Source organism: Agelaius tricolor, unplaced genomic scaffold (genome assembly GCF_023055355.1).
Source record: "Agelaius tricolor isolate 1412-34295 unplaced genomic scaffold, bAgeTri1.0.p SCAF_6, whole genome shotgun sequence".
Classification (NCBI taxonomy): domain Eukaryota; kingdom Metazoa; phylum Chordata; class Aves; order Passeriformes; family Icteridae; genus Agelaius; species Agelaius tricolor.
In genome coordinates, this window is record NW_027269266.1 from 2404400 (window position 1) to 2422496 (window position 18097).

The window sequence follows — 18097 nt, forward strand, 5'->3', positions numbered from 1 at the left end:
TAATTGGGAAAACATTAAATAAATCAACCATGTAATGAAATAAACTTTAATTCCATTTAAGCTTTCTTCAGATGGCAGATATAAGGGCCTGATTTCCATCTGGAATTTATAAACCCTGGTTTGATGTGAGATGTGGTGAATACTGTGTGAAGGACTTGTGTTTTTACTGCTGGAATGCTTTTGCTTTGAATGGCATTTCCTTTCCCCTCAAAATGACTGCATGGAAACTTGAGGTAAGATAATATGTGCAAGTTCAAATACAGCACATCACAATAAAATGCTGATGGCACTTGGACAAGTTTCTGTTAGTATTATCTTATTTAAAAGAACTTCTGATTGCTCTTGTGTTTAGAACAATAGATCTTGGGAGACTTCCTGTAATGAGCAGGGAAAGGCAGCTTTACTCTGAATCTTTTAGGGAGCTCCTGCAGTTTCTGAGAAAAGCAAAAATAGTGAGTGCTCACATGGAAGATGTCAAAGCAAAAATCACTTATGCAAAAAGTGGGTTTCCAGAAGATTCAGATTGCAGTACTGATGGGGACAGTGATCCATCTAGGAGTGCTAAAACTCCAAGCATAGCAGGAAGCCAAAATGCCTTTGGGAACAGGAAAAAAAACAGGTCAGCACATCTGGAAGAGCTGAATCCTAATGATAGGCTTTTGTTAGTGCTTATTTTAGCCCTGTGATTTCTATGCAGCTTTATTTAATGTCACCTTGCAGTTACCCATGTCTAGTACTTCAGTGGGCACTAAGTTCCTCTCCTGGAAGTCTCTGTTGAAGTGAGCTGGAAGCTTTCAGCATCTTCTGAGTGATAATTTCAGAGGTGTTTCTCAAATATTGAAATTCTAATGAGAAGTGACTCACTGCACTGCTGGTGTGATGCAGAGGGAACTTGGGACAGTCCTCATATGGATACCATGATTTATACATTGTAAAGAGGGATCTTATGTTGCAGTTAATTCTCCAATTTAACATCCTTAAGCCATGGAGTAACTCTGGCTCCTTGGGCCACAGAGGCAAAGGCTTTTACATTTTGCATTGTCAACAGAGTTTCAAGAATTTTCAAACCAGTTGTGATCAATAACATCCTGCTTTTATGTTAAGTAGCCCTGGAATTTCAGAGATGTGCCCTCCAAGTCTGTCATCAATCTCAAAAATGGCATCTGAGATTTTGATTGCTTGTACTGTGTTTAAAAAAAAAGTGTGTGGATAAAGTTATGGAGAATTGAGTTATATATTGAGTTACAGGCCCATTGCAGGGCTGTAATTCAGCAATACATAAATAGTGTAGTTTGGAGCAGTTCTGTGTTAACAGTTTCTCTGTCACTTGATTTTTTATTTTTTTTTCCCTCCAAACAAAGTGCCATCCTCTCTTGAATGACTTGGTTGCCAGATCTTTGGTAATGCTCTTCTCTGAACAAACATACTTTATTCTCTCCCTGTATGCTGCTGCTGGTAACAGGTTCTGTTTTCCATGCCGTTCTTAATTGCATAAAACATGAGGTCACAGCATAGTTTTCACATAAAAGAGTGATTTGTTCCAAGAAATGCAATTACCAGTGAGCACAAAGGGCATCCATCAGCATCCTGGTTTGTGAAAGGTGTTTCAGGTGGGGTGATGCTGTGCAGGGTGTGAATCAGTGTCTGTGAGGCTTCCCTGGGATGCTCAGGCTGGTTTCTGGCACGTTCAGTATCATCAGTCTGAGATCCTGTTAAAGCACTGAGCATTTCAGCCATGGAGGAGTATCAAATAAAACATGTTCTGGTAATAAAAAATCCAGAATAAAGGGCTGATGCCTCAGTTAGAACAGTTAAATGCTTTCAAGGGACTTTTTCTGCACCCAGCTGGATTGCTGTGGATGTTGCAGGATGCTGCTCGAGGGTCAGTGCAGTTGTGTGTGTATGCAAATGTAAATCCAGCTCTGGCTGGCAGGGCAGGTTTGTACAGCAGCAGGGCTGCTGGGGGACTGTGGGCAGGCTCTAATGTGACCAGTGGGCTGTAATGGAAAGTGGAATTTTCCTCTCTGCCAGCCAGGGCTGAAAGCTCTGCTGTCCCCAGGAATTGAATGGTGAACTGCTGAATGGCAGTTCATGTACCAGCACTCAGAGCTAACTGTTGATCATTCCTCCTTTATTAGGAAACCCCTCATGCATGACTGCATGGTCTGGTACTTAATGGGTGGCTGGGAATATGAGGGGAAAGAAGGGACAGCCCTTCAGTTTGCTCAGGATGTGTTCTTAATAAATTCTGCTTTTGTTTTCTTTGCAGACTTTGGTGTTAGTGCATTCCTGGCCACGGGTGGTGACATTACCAGGAATAAAGTCAGGAAAACCTTTGTGGGCACACCTTGCTGGATGGCACCAGAAGTTATGGAACAGGTGAATTGTTTTTCCCAGTGTCCTCTGAGCTGATCAGCACCTGGAATTCCCTGTTATCAGCAATGACTATGTTTATTTCTAACTAAGATGATCATTTGACATCCTTAAGGGTTCTCTTAAATACAGGATTTTCTTTGACTTGCCTATTGCAGCCAGACTCTTCCTGGGGAATGTTGAGTGTTCAGTAGATTTTTGCCCCATTGCTTCTCTTCAGGCTCCTGCCTAAGGTGAGGATGAGACAGCTCAGTTGTTGCATAAAGAAGATAAACCTGCCCCTCCCTTTTGCATGCATGTGAGGTAGAATAGAAATAGTTTCACACATGGTAAATATGCCATGCACAGCTCAGTAACGTGCTATTCTTCATCTGCAAACATACAATTTGGGGTAGTTAGTTGTCACATGTCACAGTGGGGAGTTAATTCAGTATAATAACATGCATTTGACTTCATTCAGGTTTTTAACTTCTCTTGGCTTGTGAGTATCTAAATGCTGAGGAATGCTTGCATCTCCCCCTTCTTCCTCTGCTCTTTTGGCTCACTAAAAGATGTCATATTTCTTCCCCTTGCATGGAGAAATGCCACTTTTTGTCCTCCACTGCTTCTAGACTAAACTACAGAAGCTTTGTCTGTGTGACTTCTGGTGAAGGACACCTGGAAACTTTGTTAAATTTAGAATTGCTGCCCATTTCTGAGCAAGATTCACAGAGAAAATTATGCCACAGTCTTACCAAGGCATTTGCAGTAGCTATTGATGGCATTGATGTTCACTGCCATAAACATTCTGAAAATTATCCCTCATGCCCTTAAGATGAGTTTGACAGAGACCTGGGTTTCTGACAGGTGTGCTAAGCAGAAATATAACTGGCTATAAATGGGTTTCCATTTTTCTTTCCAAATTATTTTTAATATTTAAGGATTTGTTTTATTAAAGTGAATCCACCTTGATACATTTCTTCTTGTTGTTGTTTCCAGTAAAATATTTTGAAGCTTGGGAGGATCTTAAATAAAACCCCCATGCATATCTGTATCTAAAATCAAATGCAGCTAAACACAAGTGCATTAAAGTGCATTTTTTCTAATATCCAAAACTCCCTGAGGAATGGAGATAATTTTGGAGTACCTTAAATATATTATTGATGAAAAGCTTGTTCAGTGTTTGGCCTTTTCAGTGGCTCCCCATGGTGGGACTGAGGGGCCAGTGCATTCCAGCACTGCTGCAGCCTCCTCAGAGTGCAGGACTAACAGGGCAGGATAAAGCCGCACTTCCCAAGTCAGGGTTGTCTTTGCAAACTTAATTCTGAACTGCTTCACTGTCATATTCTTCTGGATTTTTTTTTTTTTTTTTTTTAGTTAATGCTAAGTTAAAAGTAAATAAAAATAGAGTATTTGGTGTTTCTGAAGCTAGATCAGAGCTGTCCCTTGCTTTTCTGCCCTGTGTGTTGTGCCCAGGCCTCAGCAGCCTGGCCAGGATCTAACAGTGCTGCTCCAGGCTCTTTGCAGCTGCAGTCCCCAGGATAAAAGGGGAAAATGCCTTAAAGAGGGAGCTAAAAATGGGAAATGAAAGTCTCAGTGATAAAGTGAGGGGTGGTTCTCCACAAATGTGTTTCCAAAGGAGGAGGTAAATTTTTTACAGAGTGCAGTGCCTGCACCAAGGCTGTGCACATGTAACCAGTTGCAAATATCAAATTAAAGCAGCATTTTAATGGGATGCTGAGGATGCTGGTGTGAAATCCTTCAGTGTCCATGAGATGATCTTGCTGCCTTCCAGCAGGTGTCACTCTGAGCCACTGGATCCAGCCGGGAAGAGGGACAGAGGGCTTGCTCTAAGTTAGCCTTTGACATGTAGATATTATTCACTAATTCCATCTGGTTTACTTCAGCACCATTAAATTCCTTCAGAATGTTAATATTTGATTGCTCAACATTGTCTTTTAATGTATGGTCACTTGGTGGATTTATGGCAAAAAAAGAAGTTGATGAGAAAAATAAATGTTGGGGATATAAACTAACTGCAGGGTGGTGACTAATGTATTGGACAGATGTCAAGATGAACTACTGCAGACAGTTTTGAGCTTTTTAGCCCTCACTTGCAAGCAGGATTATGTGAAATAATGAAAAAAAAACCCCTCACACTAAACTGTTAAAATCCTGTCAGGAAATGGAGAGATGTACAGTGTATTGGTGTGCTGCAAGAATAAATGAAAGATGGAGCCACGAAATGCTCAAAAGTTATTTTCCAAACCTAAAAATAGTGTGAGAAGACAAAAAAACGCCACCTTTACAGTGTATTTCTTCTTGTCCTGTGCTCTTTTAAATGTTACTAGATATCTGCTTGTTTATTTAACTGACTTGAAATCTGTTCAAAGTCATGGCATCCATAAACTGAGGCACTTCAAGAAACATTTCAGACTTTTAGGGCTCATGAAAATTGTGCTTACAGAGTGGAAGAAATCAGTGCAAGATGTAAATTCCTGTCTCTATAACAAGTTTCAGTCCAACTCTAGTATTACATGACAAATAGTACAGGAGGGGTTTTTGTTAGTTTGCCAAGATTCAAGATCATCTTTAAGGTAGCTTGGGGAATGCTTTTGGCTGCATCACAAGGAGTGTCTTTCTGAAGCTTGTTAGGTTAGCTGAGCACAGTACCCTGTTAGCTCTGCTCTGATCCAATTTTCATTTTTCCATAGTGTAGTTAGAAGAAACACAAACCATCCTAAGCAACCAAAATGCTTTGATTTTCAGAGCTGCTCTTGAAGTTAGTACATAATGTCTCTCCCCTGCAGCGGAGAAAGCAAGTGCCAAAATATTACCTAATGATAATGAGGAAGTAACTGCTTTGGCATATGAAATATTTTTTCCTGTGCAGGAGGGGAAGTAAATGCTATAAATTTTCCTGAACAAGCCTGTGTTTAATGTCAAGTGCAGAAGCTACTGATAATTAGTGGAGGGAAACATTAGTCTGCAGGCAGGAACGAGGGGCTTTTACTGGGCTGGTGTGTTGTGAAGTTCCAGGATGGGGCATATTTGCAGTCAGGCTGATTAAAAGTGTCGTGAGCTGGGTGTCCCAAGGGGTAGCAACCCATCTATTAACTATGAGAGTTTTATTGCACTGTGTAATGATTCTCTGTGTCTGTCTGTAGAAGTTAGAGCCTGGGTTAGCCCAGTGCTCCTTTATGTTCTGCAGTGGAGTTTATGGCAGAGCACTCCTGGTTGTACAGTGCACAGCCATGATTTTCATCAGACTGTGACTTTTAACACCTCCTGGAAGGCATGAGGAGCTGGGGGAGAGAAGGAGAAAGTGTTGTTTCCATCTCTGTAGTGCTGGTCTTTCCAAATTCATGGGGAAAGGGTGTGTGACAGGACAGCAAGAGGCACATGATAACATCCTCTAATATTTTTCAGGTCAGAGGATATGATTTCAAGGCAGACATCTGGAGCTTTGGGATCACTGCTATTGAACTGGCCACAGGAGCAGCTCCTTACCATAAATACCCTCCGATGAAGGTGAGCAGATCTCCAGATATTTGTGGAAGATAAGGGATCAGTGTGTTCTGTGGATGTTTTCAAGAATTTGGCTAGCATGTTGCACAGAAGAGTTTGTCCTCTCAATTTAGCACATTGCATAGAAGAATTTGTCCTTTCAACCTGCACTTGTGGATCATGATGTTCTGGGATGTATCGAGTCACTTTTTAAAAATACGCCCCTTCATCAGCATTATCTGAACCTGCAGTTTTTATTTAGATCCTGAGTCTCACCATTCTTAAGGAAAGTGATTTGTGTTTTAAACTTCTGAAGTCAGCAGATGTGTTTAGGGTTATAAATAATGATCCAGAATGCCTTATGGGCACCCAGTGACACTTGGCCAGCCATTCTTCCTCTTGCACTGACAATCCTAGAGAATGCCTGTCAGACATTCTCTTGATACCTCTCCTGTTACCAGTTATCTGAAAGAATGTTTAATTTTGTTTAACACCGACAAACCTGTCAATCACTGATCCAGTTCAAAGTACCACATCAGTATGAAACTGTTGTATTGTTAACAATAGTATTTTATTAAGGTTGAAATGAAATGTTCTTATTTAAACCATGACACACCAAAATTCTTTTTGAAATATCTTGAACCTTAGATCACCTTATAAGTTTGGCTAACTTTCTGTTTCGTGACTCTTGGACCAGGAGCTGCTTCTAGCATGCTGCTCATCCCCTTTGTGCCTCTGATGAGGCTTTGTCTCAATCACAAAACTTGAAGCCCCTTTGGCTCATCCTCTTGAAGGCCAGCTGGGTTCCCCTCCTGGGATGTGTGGTCCTTGGGATCAAACATGAGCATGTGGAGACCTGTTCTACCCCCAGGGCTCGTGGTTAGAGCAGTGACCTGGGACATGAGGCCTGTGGGTGTCAAGTCCCTCCATTGTTGACAATGCAACAGTGTTGTTTCACACAGGCAGATAGTGATAGGACAAAGGGGAGTGGCTATAAACTGAAAGAGGAGACATTTAGATTATATGTGAGAAAAGAATTCTTTACTGTGAGGGTGGTTAGGCACTGGAATGAGTTGAGAAGCTGTGGATGCACCATCCCTGGAGGTGTTCAAGGCTAGGCTGGGTGGGTATTGGAGCAGCCTGGGCTAGTGGAAGGTGTCCCTGTGCATGGCAGAGGGATTGGAATTAAATGAGCTTTAAGGTCCCTTCCAACCCAAACCATTCAGTGGCACTGTGGGCAAACTCCCATTTTTTCAGTCTCACCTGCTGAAGTGCTGTGGGAGTTGGGTGTCACTTCTTCAGGGGCTGGGTGCATCCCCTCCCACACCACAATCACAATGGCATTTGGAAATCCAGCTACTCCTCACTCAGAACAGGCACATCCATGCCAAATTGGTGCATAGGTTTAACTCTTGCAGAACAGAATTACTTTTAAGAATTGTCATCTACATGCAGGGACTGTTGATAGGCTGAGTGGTTCAGAAATGCCATTAAATTTCCTACAACATCAGTGGCTGTGGCAGAGCAGAGAGCAGTTCAGGGGAAAGTGCTGCTGGTTTATGTGCTACTGGTTTTATTGATATTTCCTTCTGGGCTGTGATTATTGGTAGCATTTTACAGCAGCTCCTGCAAATTTTACTTCAGTTTATTGTGGTTTGAATGCACAGGATGAAGCTTTGAATACCAACATCACCTATTTAGTATCAACAGCACCTACTTAGTGCTGTCATATGCTAGATGGAAATGAATTCCCAGTTCTGTGAGGTTTGGGTTGCAGTCATGCAGCCTGCAAGAAGCCTTCTCTATTTTATTTATTGAATATAATTTTATTGCACTGCAGATTAATTTTGTTATGCAGCAAAATTACTCATGCATTAAGTGACCCTTCAAGGAGTGGGGAAGAAAGCAGGGAGTTCTGTCATGGGCTGTGTAATTTCAGCTAGATTGATGGGCTTTTGCTGCCCTAAGCAATGTAGCTGTTGAAAGCTATTTAAATGTGCTATGTGCTGTTTCCTCTTCTAAAAATAGATATTCATCTGTATGTAGGTGACAAGTGGAAATGGAAATGAGTAATTTTCTTCTTTCCTTCAGAATATTTAAGTGATGTGAGGGAAAGAACCAGTTTGCCTTGATAGCTGCTTGTGTGAGGAATGTCTTCACCTGCTGTCACGTTGGTACATGGAAGTGAACTCATGTATCTTTTTATGTTGCCCCTCTGTCTTTAATTTGATTTCTAGCTGAGAAATACCTCAGGGAGGTACATTGAATCAAAAGCTTTGCCCAACTGCTCATCCTGAATGAGGAAAACTGGTAGAAGTTCTGCTCTGCTTGCACTTTTAATCCCACAAAACAGACCTGAAAAGACATTCCAGCCTTGTGTTTGGCCCACAGACTGCAGTGTGGGCCAAGAGATGGGATGGGAAGCAGTAACTTAAATTGTGGTTCTTTGTTGTTAACACAGCCTTGTTGACTCAGATGCTTGATAAAAGTGCTTGTCTAAAATACATTTTCCCCAAGATGTGTCTCTGACAAAACCCAAGAAAGATCTCATTGCCAATAGCAATAATTATTTCAGGTTTTAATGCTGACACTACAAAATGATCCTCCATCTTTGGAAACTGGTGTGCAAGATAAGGAGATGCTGAAGAAATATGGGAAATCATTTAGGAAGATGATTTCATCGTGCCTACAAAAAGACCCAGAAAAAAGGTAAGAATGGATCACACCAAAATAAATTAAAATAAACAAGCAAACAAAAAAAACCCTAACTCACAAACATCATTATGGTCCCTATTTTTTGAAGTTGAAATACTCTGTGCCCCTCCAACCTTTCAGTGACAAGGAACACAGCAATCTTGCTGTGTGGCAACAAATTCTCTGTCCTTATTTTTATGGATAAATGTCTGGCACTGTGCCTGGCCAGGGCACACATTTTCCATTTGGGTTAATGAGAGTGCATCCCAGTCCACTGCCTGGGTAGGGCCATTCTCCCTTGGCCACCTCCAGCAGGTGACTTCAGTTCATGTTTTGTTCCCAATCAAAACTGCTTTGTGTTTACAAATCAGAAATTACAGGTTGGGCAATGTGTGTTTACTTCCAAAACTACATAAATAAACATTTTAAAATTTAGCAGTGCAGAGAAGGCTTTCAGTGTAGTTTTGACTTGTTTAATTATATGTAATATTTGGTTTGGATGGGAAATCAGGAAAAAACACTGACAAATTTTACCAACATGTTTTCATCAATACAGATTGCTTAAGTGACCTGATGACACTTTCAGCCTTCCTTGAACAGTATCTTGACTACTCAGTGACGTAGGAAATATTACCAAGGGGATGCTGTGTGTGCTGTGCCATTTTTTTAATACCTCTTAGGTTGTTTTTTTTTTCCTCCTCAGTAAGCAGACTTAATTTTGGAAAGGAAAAAGTGCTTTCATAAAATAATAATAATGAAGACATTTTTCAGTTCCCTCTTGTGTCAGATCCAGGAACACAGGCTTCTCACGCACTGTGCAATGAGTCTCTCTCTTCTAACAAGCTTTACACTTGAAATGCATAATGAATCCACTGGAGTGCTTGATAAAAGTTGATAGCTGGGTTTTTTTTTTTGCTAGCATGACATTTTTTCACCTTTCTAAAGCATATCCTATCCTTGCAGGTTAGGATGTGTGCTGGTCAGGTTATACATAATCACTGAATTGTGGCACAGCCCTGCTCTCCTCAAGCACTTCTGACAGCCACTGGCATTGTCCTGACTGTGGGAGCAGGAGGTTGGCATATTGCATGGGAAGAGAATTTAGTGCAACTGCTTTTTCATTATTTTAAGGGCTCCCTTGCTCTGAGGTGGATGCCTTTTGTTGGAGCACTCTGTGATGAAATAAACCCTGTGATAAATGGCCTTTGCAAGTCACTGATTAAACTCTGTTACTATTTAAGCACTGTTTGCAGTGTGGAAAATGCTGTAAGCTGCCACTTTCTCATGTAGGCTTGAGTCTTTAGCAAATTCCTCCTAAACCAACTAAGGGATGGATGTCTCTCCAGTATTTATTCTGAAGTCTGACTTAAAGGGGAAAATAGTTTATACTTGTTCATGTTCTTTTAGACCAAGATTGATCATCCTGACTGTGTTTAATAGAACTAATTACACACATTTAATCTGGTATCTCTGAAATAACTGTTACTTGCACAGGGTGAGTACTGCACTCCAGTGATGATTCTGTGATTTCCATTTTGAGGAAATTTTTTCTGTGATTCTGTTGTTATCTTAGAGTCTCAAGTTCAGCATCAAAATGGGAGCAAATTCTCCCCACCAGTCTCAAGTTATTCATTGCTTTTGAACAGAATAAACCTTGTTCAGAATACACTGAGTAATTTAAAAGATTGCTGGTGTAAAATTTACTTGGAATACATTGATTTTAGGGGAATTATACAGGAGAAGCTGATGCCCTCACGAGATGCCAACAAGCTGCAGCAGCCTGGAAGACCGTTGGGTTGAAAGGGAGCATTTATAATTGTCTTTTCTACATCTGTTTTTATTGACAGACCAACAGCAGCAGAACTCCTAAGACACAAATTTTTCACAAAAGCAAAGGTAAGAAAACACTTTCTAAACTGATCTGTGCAGAGGCTGTGGAAAGGACTTTTCAGAAGCACGATAGGTGTGGGTGACAGCTTTACTGGCAGGAGTGTGGGCTCTTTCACTTGGAGCCAGCAGAGCTGAGTGAGTTGAATGGGTCATTGTGAAGGAGCAGAATAAAATCCCCCTTCTGTATCTCCTGTGTATGCTGTTGTTAACAGAAATTATCTAGGAATTCTTGAGCATTGAAATGTCTTTCAGTGCCTTTTGGGTTTGTTCTTCCTTTGTAATGGTGCCATTCTGGCTGCTTGTCCAGCCACAAAGGTCTCTGCTGCAGTGAGTGTGACTTAGATCTTAGTAAACTCTCCAATCAGTCTGTGTGTGAGGGGCTGAATGAGACCCACTGTGCAAGAGCTACCTAAAGATATTTCACCCTGTGTTGCCTTATGGAAAGTGAAGATCCTGTGATACAAACCAGTGGGAAACTCCCATTTCTAGCCTTGGAGAGAAGTGCCAGCAAGCATTATGTAATTACTGCCTGGGGATTAGTGCATCTGCAACGTGCAGGGTCTTACTGAGGGAGACAGACAGCAGTAGCACAGGGCAGGATTTGCATTTCCATGAGCATGGGGAATGTTTTCTGTTTGCTTAATTTTTTTTGGGATCAAAGTGCGCAGGATTTATACAGAATACAGATTAAACTGTCAAAAAGAGACTGCATACTTGGCATAGCACAGCAGCATCACCAATTAATCAGAGTAGTTTTCAACTCCGAGATTAAGATGCTTAAATGGATTTGGCCACACCAGGTATCTGTACAGGAGCTGGATGCCCTGTTAAAGCTGACAGGAATCTTTACAGGTGCACCCCAGGGAGAGTTGCACTTCCTCTTCATGAGGAGAAGCACAGGGGCAAGTGCTGATCTCTTTGGTGACCAGTGACAGGACCCGAGGGAATGGCCTGAAGCTGTGTCAGGGGATGTTTTGTTTGGATACTGGGGAAAGGTTCTTTCCCCAGAGGATGGTGGGACACTGAACAGCCCCCCCAGGAAATGGCCACGATCTCAAGGCTGCCAGAGCTCCAGGAGCATTTGGACAACACTCTCAGGAGGGGTTGTTGGGGTGTCTGTGAAGGGCCAGGAGTTGGAGTCAATCCTTGTGGGTCCCTTCTGACTCCAGGTATTGTGTGATTTTATAATTTTATGAGCCACGGAAATCTGGAGGGTGATCCAGTTGATGAAATGCAGAAGTTTGCTTTAGGGCAGGTTTAATTGATGTCTGGGCTCTTGACAGTATTAACTGGGGTTTCACTGTCTGTAGTGGGATTTTAGGCAGCTGATTAGTCTGCATCTGTATGCTGGATGCACACTTGGTGTCCAAAGTGACAGGATGGTTTACACATTGCTGACCTTTCTCCATTTGGTTCTGCAAGTTCTGGTTCATGTTACACTTCATTGTGTGTTAAATCTCCTTCTTGCTTTCATTAAGCTGCTGGAGACATATTAGCATGGGTGGTGATAGAAAATTAACATTATTGTAAATGAGGCACTGCTTAACCAGCCAGCATTTGGAGTGCAAACCTGTGCCAGTTCACACTTGGGGTTAAATTACTGTCACACATCAGCCACTGCCAAACTGACAGCTGGAGCTTGAGGGCTGAAGAGTGCAGCTTCTATACATCTATATTGAGTCATATATTTAAATACCATCTAGGTTATGTAAAAGTGTGGTTTGATAATGCTGGGAGCCATTTATCAGGAATGACAGTGTGTCTTGAGACTCTGCATCCTGCCTGGGGGAGTTCTGGGAGCTCTGTGTGGGCAGGGACAGCAGAGCTTTCCAACTGCACCAGTGTGGTGTGGAATACCCAGCCAAATGCTAGAGTGCTGGCCTGCACTGCCCTGCTTCCCCTGCTGCCACAAGTTTGGCCCCACACTTCAGCAGTGAGAAAATTGTATTCTCAGGAGCCCACATTGGCCACTCTGGAGCAGCTTGCTGAAGAGGAAATGTAATGCAATAAAGCATCACAGCAGTTCCCCAGTATTCAGTCTCTTGTGATCACTGCATTTACTTCCTCTCTAAACATAAATGCTGTACATTTTTTCAGCCACTTTAAATCTTGCTGTCCCAGTTTCTGTTTGCTCCAGCACAGAGGGATTCCTACATCCCAACCTGTCTGAGGTTTGCCTTTGACAGTTGGACAGGCATAAATTTAGGAGTAAGATAAAGCAAAGAGGTTGAATCCAGGTGGTGTAGTAGCTGCAAGTGGAAGAATGCCAAGTGCCTCAGCAGGGTACCAGATACTGCAGTATAATATGTATATTTCCAAATAAATCAGAATAATATCCAGCTCCTCAGTTGTTAATTCCATGTCACTTTGCATAAGGAGAGTGCCACTGTTAACTGAAAAGGTATTTGAGATGAAACATCACATACTGCAGCCCAAAGTAGGGGAGTGGTTAATATCCTTGGGGGAGTAGGATGAAACATGTAAACCACTTCCTGCTAGAAACAGCTTAACAGTTACTTTATCAGAGATAGTGAAGGCATCAAAGGACATTTTCAGCAATGCAAATGTTTGGTATTTTTTTCTTTGCAGAATAAAGAGTTTTTACAAGAGAAGATGTTGCAGAGAGCCCCAACAATCACTGAACGATCCAAAAAGGTACTGAAAACCTCTTGGGCTCTTGCTGTTACAGTTGTACTATCTTTTGTGCTTGTATTCACATTTTAATAATAACTACTCCAGTACAGCTTTTTCTAGGTAGAGCTATTAGTTTCAATAAAATAATCAGGTGATGGAACCTGAAGATCTTCTGTGCTATTTCTTCTAAAATCAATTCTAGAAACTGCTTGAGATGTAAATTCTGTGTTCTTGTGCTGGGCAGGTCCGGAGAGTCCCAGGCTCCAGTGGGCGTCTTCATAAGACTGAAGATGGTGGCTGGGAATGGAGTGATGATGAGCTTGATGAGGAAAGTGAGGAAGGCAGAGCAGCAATTTCACAGCTCAGGGTGGGTCCTCAAACTCCACTGTCTGTTTTGTTGTCCAGTTGTGGTAGGTCTAAAAATATTTGGGGAGCACATACCTTAAGCATGATACACAGCAAGCTGTAATCCCTTCCCTCGAGTTGGGAACTGAAGCAAAGAAAGCAGACTGAAGGTTGAAGAAATTGTATTGATCTTTTCTGTCATTGTGGTGGGGCACAGCTGGTCTCATTCAGGAATGTTCAGTATAATTGGAAATGTTAATTCAGACAGCCTGCTCCCAGCTCAGCATACTAATACACTGCAGCTAGGATGCTCACTTTAAGGGAAACTGCTTGAGATGCTTTCTTCTGGAAGTGTCAGGAGAGGTTTTATCCTACTGCCCTCTCCAGGATGGAGCTGAAATCAATAGGGGCTGTTCTTATGGCTGATTCCTGAAACATGCAGGGCCTGGTTCTGCCACCCCAGTTACACTGGAATCCATTAATCCTGGTAGAAAACCTCACAGCATCCCTGAACTCACAGGAGGGATTAGTCTTGTGCGTGAAAATCCTCAAGAAAACACCACTTTCCCCTCTCCCAACACATGTAAATAGCCACCAACAACTCAGAGGAACAATGCATGATGATCAGCTGAAAGATTACAATGAATTTTCAGGTTGTCTTCCCCCAGCAGCCACCTGTGTGGGTTTTGACTATAATGGTTTGCCTGGTCTCTTTTCACTACAGCAGGTGGCTGGAAGTGGACTGTGTTTTAATCATCCTGTAATTGAATTAGTGAGACAGTGGAGGATTTTTAGAGGAAGCTTTTCAGTGTGAAAGGGGAAAAAGCAGTATTGGTTTGAAGTATTTATCCCTTTACAACTTCTCATTTCTCTTTCATTAGTCTGGCATCTGTTGCTGTTCTGAATAGACACTTGAATATTAAATGCAAGATTTTGCATCTTTTCAGCATCTTCTGAAATGCTTGGAGTTTTTAAAAGCCATTTGATACAGTAAATTCATTATTTGTGACAGCAACTCTTGTGACTTCTTAAAGAGCTTATTGTGTCCAGCTTTGTATTGTACATGATCAAGGAAAATCTCTTGGTACCAGGTAGCTACTACTGAAATTCTTTGATGAATAAGCTATAAGATATGAGCTGAATTCTTCTAAATTCCTTTTGTATGCTAGAATACCATCAAATTTTAGAAGGCAACATTGTAAAAGAGTCTAATTCTTTTCCAGAGATTATTTAGAGCTTGTTGTATCTTGTCTCAAAGCTCAGGCTGCCATGACTTAACACTGTTTACTTTGTTTTGAACAGTACTTACTTGTTTCATTCCTCCTAGGCAGGAAAAAGCAGATTGACACACATGTTTACAAGCTCCTTTTCAAGAGGAGTTTTCTTGATGCTTTGATATATTTTCCTTGTACTGCTGCCTGTCCTGATCCACTCTCATTTGGGTTGTGCTTGGCCCTTACTTGTAGGTCTTCCATTCAGCAAACCTTTAGGAAGGTTTAGTGTAGGTGGTCTTGATTCAGTCACCTCCCTGTAGATGTGAATTATCATTTTGGAGGCACCCCATGTGTAACACAGCACTCTGGGACACCTGCCTGTTCCAGGATGTCAGGAAGGGCACTGTGGAACCTCAGGCCTCTCTGCATGTCTGCCTGGGTACTTGAATTTGATTCCTTTTCAAGCAATCCTAAGACTTGTATCCAAACTGCCAATTTTTTGCCATGAATACAGTGGTGTTATTGAGGATTAGTGTTTATCTTGTGGTTTTGGTCATATTTCAAACTCTTGGTATAAATTCTACCTGTCTGTAAATCCCTCTGCAATTTTAACCAAGTTGTTGGGTAAAATAACTTGTGTTAACTAGGTGGCACCTTTTCTTCCTGCCCCTTGCAGTGGGGGTGGAGTAGAGGATTTTTAAAGGTCCTTTCCAACCCAAAACAATTTGTGATTCTGTCTGTACCTGCATTTTACTGCAGTAAAAGGAGGCCCTGCAGATTGACTTAATGTGCCAAAATACTGAAGTATTAATCTGCATAAAATCATCTACATAAATGGAAAATGTTGATATTTTTTACTTGTTTCCACTTCACAGAAAAAATAGGATGAATTTAATATGTGCAAACATATATTTTACAAGTCTCTTCCTAGGACTGCACCTGAAAGCAGGCAAATATTTATTATACCCAAAGCCAAAAATATCTCCTCAATTCACTGAATATGGTGACTTGCTGGGTCAACATTACTTTTTGGATATAAAGACCTTCTGAACTTCCTCTCTGCATTTAAAATCTCGAATTTAAATTAAAGCAGTTGTGCTCTGTGGGCTTTTAAATTGTGCACTTTCTGTTACCCGATAAATCTGTGCAGTGGTGAGTTGTGTGGTCACATTTCACTGCTTACTCACTTCATCTTTGATTACACAAGCAAAAAATAGTTAGAACTAGTCCCCAAAGTCATCCTATTTGTGCCTTAGGTAAATGTTTTTTAATGTTTGTCCTGTTTTCTTTCCGTCTATGTGTTTAATAAAATAATAAAATTGTTAAGGTTGGAAAAGACCTCCAGGATTGTTGAGTCCCAGTGGTAGCCCAGAGCCACTGTGCTCACCACTGACCCTGTTTCCAAGGGCCACCTCTTCATATTTTCTGAGCACCTCCAGAGGTGGTGATTCTATCACTTTACTGAAAGGGTGCCCAGGGAAGAAATCTTTCCTAATATCCAATCCAAACCTTCCCTGCTGCAACTTGAAGCCATTTCTTCTTTTACTTGTTACCTGAGAAAAAGCCTGATCCCCACCTGGCTGCATCCTCCTGTCAGGGAATTGTGGAGAGTGAGAAGGTCCCCCCTGAGCTTCCTTTCCTCGAGGCTGAGCCCCCCCCCCACCTCTCTCAGCTGCTCTTTGGGCTCCAGGGCCATTCCCAGCTCTGTTGCCCTTCTCTGGACTTGTTCCAGCCCTTCTATGTCCTTCTGGTAGTGAGGGGCCCAAAGCTGAACACAGCACTCAGGGTGCCTCAGCAGTGCTGAGTACAAGGGACAGTCCCTGCCCTGCTCCTGCTGGCCAGACTGTTCCTGATCCAGGTGCCATTGGCCTTCTTGGCCACCTGGGCACTTGCTGGCTCATACTCAGCTGGCTCTCACCACTTCTGTTGGTCATTTATCTGGATCAGTTGTCAGCTGAGGGGCAGGGCCAGTGTTTCCATACTCATCTGCACAGTGCTTAGCACACTGATCTTTTCTTTTATGTAATTCCTTGAGGTATCCAGGTACTCTTGGATATGAGCTTTGTTCCTGGAAGAGCACTGCAGCAATGTGGAGCAGGGCTGTTTCTCTGGGAGCAATGCCATGTTTTTCATCCCACCTGGTAACTGTCAAGTGAAGGCTGAGCACACTGAGATGGATTTCAGGCTTTACCTTTCTGGCTGTGTGACTTTTTCCCTGACACTGCCTACACACAGTCATGCTGAGGGAACTGTTCCTTCTCCCCCTGTCCAGAGGCATTTTTGAAACTTGCTGTTCTGAGAGTAAGATTTCTTAACTTTTTCTCACAAGAAGCCTTTGAGTCATATGTTACAAATTGCTCTGATCTGCACTCATTAGGGTAGTGGCCTCTCTTAGTGGAGAAATTCTCTCAGAGTAGGGACCTGATGAGCCTTAATGTTCTGCTGTCCTGCTTGTATTATCCAAACAGCAACCTGTTGGACCATTATGTAGAGAAGGAACAGGGTTTTTTCATTCCCAGCATGGACCAAACCATCCCACCCATCTCCACGAACTGGACTTGTTGGAAGTCAAAGTTGCAGGCTCTCCTAATTGCAGGGCTTTCCAGGAATACTTGGCAATCTCCCCTGCTATGTGAAACAGCTGGTGCAGTGCTATCTTTGTTTTACTGATAAGCAAGAGCTGGTCACGTTGCTTTGCCTGCACTTTCCCCGTTGTTCCCTGGTCTCTTCATTTCACTGCTGAGTGTGCACCCACCTGTCAGTTCTCTGCTTTCTCTCACAAAGAGCACAGCAGATGCAGGGTCCAAGGCAGGGGGAGCAGGCCAGGGATTTCCTTCTAAAAAACAGCACAAGCAAGGCTGATTCCTCCCTCCCACCCTGTAAAGGTTCTGTATGTTTTAAGCAAGTTGGTTTGGAAACTACCTCCCTAAGTAAGTGAAGGGAACTTGTTTCCTAGCAGAATTCTGCCAGGCAGATCTGTGTTTATCTTTTTCTGCCAGACTTGAGTAGCTTAAAATAGATTTTCCCATCTTGATGCTTAAGTAATTTGATCCAATCTGAGTGATCTTCAAGAGTCCTGGATTTTGCTAATGAGTAACAGTGATAGCAACTTAGGGTACTGTGTGCCACTGTGGAAATAATGACTGCAGGGTCTGAAATGTGGCTGTGTTTCTGAGTGGTACTATGTGACAACAAATTGTCTGGTGAGCCTTTTATCATGCATCTTAATACACATTTGTAACTTCAAACAATTAGGTAGGTTTCTCATGTTCAGTATAGTTCTGACAAGTCCTCCTAGTCAGTAAGCTTCACTGTGGTCTAGGCAATGACATCTTTTTCTCTGTTTTTTAGTCTCCCAGAGTGAAAGAACCTGTACAGAACTCCGAGGTAAGTTATAATTGCAAATGGCTTCTTGAAAAGATGACTCCTAATTATTGCTGTTGTTTCAAGGAACATGCTTT

General features: G+C 42.1%; 1 protein-coding gene across 1 annotated transcript in view; it reads left to right on the forward strand.

Annotated features, from left to right (window-relative positions):
- OXSR1 (oxidative stress responsive kinase 1) overlaps positions 1 to 18097 on the forward strand; it is an 88201-nt gene that overhangs the window by 61097 nt on the left and 9007 nt on the right. Inside the window, exons 6-12 of the mRNA XM_071428511.1 lie at positions 2270 to 2379; positions 5782 to 5883; positions 8435 to 8568; positions 10401 to 10449; positions 13033 to 13098; positions 13322 to 13444; positions 17988 to 18023. Of these exons, the coding sequence (XP_071284612.1) occupies positions 2270 to 2379; positions 5782 to 5883; positions 8435 to 8568; positions 10401 to 10449; positions 13033 to 13098; positions 13322 to 13444; positions 17988 to 18023 (620 nt within the window). The remainder of the gene's footprint in view (positions 1 to 2269; positions 2380 to 5781; positions 5884 to 8434; positions 8569 to 10400; positions 10450 to 13032; positions 13099 to 13321; positions 13445 to 17987; positions 18024 to 18097) is intronic.